The 3,633-nt window shown below is 26.6% G+C and overlaps 1 protein-coding gene across 1 annotated transcript in view; it reads right to left on the minus strand.

The window, feature by feature from the left end:
* Positions 1-597, minus strand: part of LOC101506186 (protein RETICULATA-RELATED 4, chloroplastic-like) — a 5,213-nt gene extending 4,616 nt beyond the window's left edge. The window contains exon 1 of the mRNA XM_073370388.1: positions 1-597. Coding sequence (XP_073226489.1) covers positions 1-457 — 457 coding nt within the window. The 5' untranslated portion in view covers positions 458-597.
* Positions 598-3,633: the final 3,036 nt, after the last annotated feature.

Consider the following 3,633-nt stretch of genomic DNA (forward strand, 5'->3'; position numbering starts at 1 on the left):
TTTCCCTAAACCCTCCAAAATTAAGCAACCACCGAAACACACTCGATTTTTCCAGCTCAAAGAATCTCTTCACAATCGAACCCGGCACTCGTCCCGCCTTAACCGCCTCCGCTAAATCCGCTGGCAAATACTCCAACGGCCTACCGACCTCCGCAAGAGCCAGCAGCGCTTCTTCTCTGTTCCGATCCCTATCCTCCGATTCACCATCACCACCACCATCGCCTCCTCCTCCGCTGCCGCCTCCTCCAGTGCCAATTCCTCCGCCGTTTCCGGATGAAAAAATGGCGGTTTTTATAGGTGTGGAAACGGGAGAACGGGAAGTGAAGAGGTTGGAAGGAGAATGTCGACGGTGAGAAATGAAGGTGAGAGTTGGTAGTGGGAGAGAAGTAGAAGAGTGATGGTTATGAGTGGGGAGAGAGAAAGAAGGTGAGTAGAAGTTGGAGAATGAAGAAGCCATTGTAGAGTGATGATGGAGAGGAAAGGTAGTTGACGATTGTCTGTGTGAGAGTGTATATTGACTGTTGAAGAAGATTGTTATTGACAGACGCCACAAAAATCGGACTCACTTTGGACATGTGGGTGTGGCCTATACATCATGTCCTTCCCTCATTTTTAATTTAATAACTGCTAAAGACATGTCTAACCAGTTTTAAATAGTTGATTAAGTCAAATAACTACGTAAATGTATGGTTAATAACTTATAATTATAATTGATATAATCAAAGTATAACCCTATAACGTTGAAATATATGCAATTAAATTATTATATAATAAAGATAAATGTTAAGTTAAGTTTAAAAGGAAAGTGGATTAATAAAATAAATATATATATATATATATATATATATATATATATATATATATATATATTTGAAATCGCGATTGTTAATAAATTTATAAATTTACGGTACTACGAAAGATTTTATATATGTCACATATATAAGTGATTTTATATTTATTTTAAAAACACAAATCAAATTGTTGTAAATTTAAAATAAATTTGATTTTTTGATAAGAAGTCATTGTGATTATAAAATTATCATTGTGCAATTTTTATTTTTGTGGTCATATTTCATTCATCGTTACACACTTTTGTCTCTACATAAATTAAGAGTTTCAAAATTATATGGCTTGCATACTCAAAACATTCATGTGTAAAATCTTAAAAATGAATAACAAAAATAATTTTTTCCTTCTCTTTGTTATGAGATGTAAATGAGAAAAATGAGTAAAATACATTAATAATACTTAATTGATTATGATATGATTGTTGTGCATTCGGATAGAGTAACGTCAAAGAACATTATATGCCTAATTTGGTATCGGTCTCTAGATGGAGTGCGTAGCACCACTTGAACAAAATTACTAAATTTATTAATTATGACAAACAATTGTCTCGTATATATTTTTTTTTATAGTTAGCGTATTATAAATGTTCTCATTTTTATGTAGATATTAAAAAAAAACACTACTTTTAAGTTATTCTTTAACGACAAACATTTTTCTAGTATATAGTTTTAATATCAAATATTTTTCCTTTGTATCGTGGTTTTATATATCTTTTAATGATAAATATTTGTCCTATATTATGTTATGTATTAATGACAAATATTTATCATTACTTTTTTTAATAAATTGATCGACGACAAATATATGTATGTGTTTTTATGTACCGGTGCCTAATATTGGTCATGTAATTTGTTTATATTTATCAATTACAAATATTTTTTAGTGTTTTTTTATATTAGTGACAAATATTTGTCACATGTATTTTTTATCTCTCAATGCCAATTATTTATTTTGTGGATATTTTTAATATTTATCATTGACAAATATATGTCATTTATTTTTTATATTTCACCGATGACAATTTTTTGTCCCGTGTTTTTTTTGTATTTAGCTGTAATAAATATTTTGCACGTGTTCTTTTTATGTATCAGTAATATATATTTATCTCATGATTTTTTTTATATTTATCAGTGATAAATATTTGTCCTCTATTTTTTATATTTTTCAGTAATAAATATATATCACATGTTTTTATATATTTATTCGTGAAAGCATTTGTCTCTTGTTGTTTTTATGTATCAATATTAAATATTAGTCTTGTGTTTTTTATATTTATTAATTATAAATATTTATCTCATGTTTTTATATTTACGAGCGATAAATGTTTATCCCGTGATTGTTTTTTCATTTATCAATGACAATTATGTGTCACATATTTTTAATTTATCAATGACAAATATATATCGCATTTTTTTATATTCATCAGTGATAAATATGTATCCCTTATTTTTTTTGTATATTTATCAGTGATAAATATTTATCTCAAGTTTTTTTTTATATATACATTTGTGACAAATATTTGTCTCGTTTTATTTTTATGTATCAATGACAAATTTTTGTCCTATGTTTTTTATATTTATCGGTTATAAATATTTTTCCCACTTATTTTTTTTTTTTTTATATTTTTATCTTGTGATTTCTTAAAAAAATTATCAATAAAAAATATGTGCTTCATATTTTTTTTATGTATCAATGATGAACATCTGTCTAGTGTTTAGTGTCTTAACTTTTTATGTATCAATAACTTATATTTGTCCCGTGTTTTTATTTATTTATATTTATCAATGAAAAATATGTCTCCGTATTTTTTTAAGTATCAATGAAAAATAATTGTCTCGTTTTTTTATCTTTCCCAAGTATTTTTTTTTATGTATCATTGAAAAAAAAAATTTATAATCTATACATTATAATAAAGCAAACATGATAAATTGGCAAGTTTGACACGTGTCAACAAACTAGAGTGTTAAGAAAATATAAGTTTCTATTAATAGAAATAATACGTGTTTATTCTTGAGAAGTTAATGGCCAATTAAAAAATAAGAAAAATAAATTAAAAATAAAATATAATGCACGACCTGACATTTCACGGTTGAGAATTGAGTGGCCAATTGAAAGGTAATCTATACAATATAATATCTCTTTTTTTAGAATAAAATTAAACTTATGTTACACGACTTTGTACATGCGTCAGTTGAAAAGTTAGTGGCCAATTAAAAAATAAGAAAAATAAATTAAAAATAAAAGATTTTTTTAAGACAAAAATAAAACTTCTATTACATGAGAAATGCAGAAGTGAATGACCAATTAAAAATAAAATATAATGCACGACCTGACATTTCACGGTTGAGAATTGAGTGGCCAATTGAAAGGTAATCTATACAATATAATATCTCTTTTTTTAGAATAAAATTAAACTTATGTTACACGACTTTGTACATGCGTCAGTTGAAAAGTTAGTGGCCAATTAAAAAAATAAAAGAATAAAAATAAAAAGAATAGATTAAAAATACACTACACCAAAAAGAAGAATAACAGCAAAATACAGTCACTAACACCACGACTTACAGTTTTTGTAATTGTTTTTTAAACATTACTTTAGCAACCACCCGCTTCAAATTAATTTAATTAAAAAAATTATTTTATTTTACGAATTCTTTTAATACTCCTTTAACCGTGTATCTTTGGTACTCTCTCATTTCTTGCGTCTCCCTTATAAATATCATTCATATTATCTATGTATACACAATACTTTTAAGCTTTCTTTATCAAAGCTTTCTTATTCAT

The sequence above is a fragment of the Cicer arietinum genome, chromosome 6 (assembly GCF_000331145.2).
Source record: "Cicer arietinum cultivar CDC Frontier isolate Library 1 chromosome 6, Cicar.CDCFrontier_v2.0, whole genome shotgun sequence".
Classification (NCBI taxonomy): Eukaryota; Viridiplantae; Streptophyta; class Magnoliopsida; order Fabales; family Fabaceae; genus Cicer; species Cicer arietinum.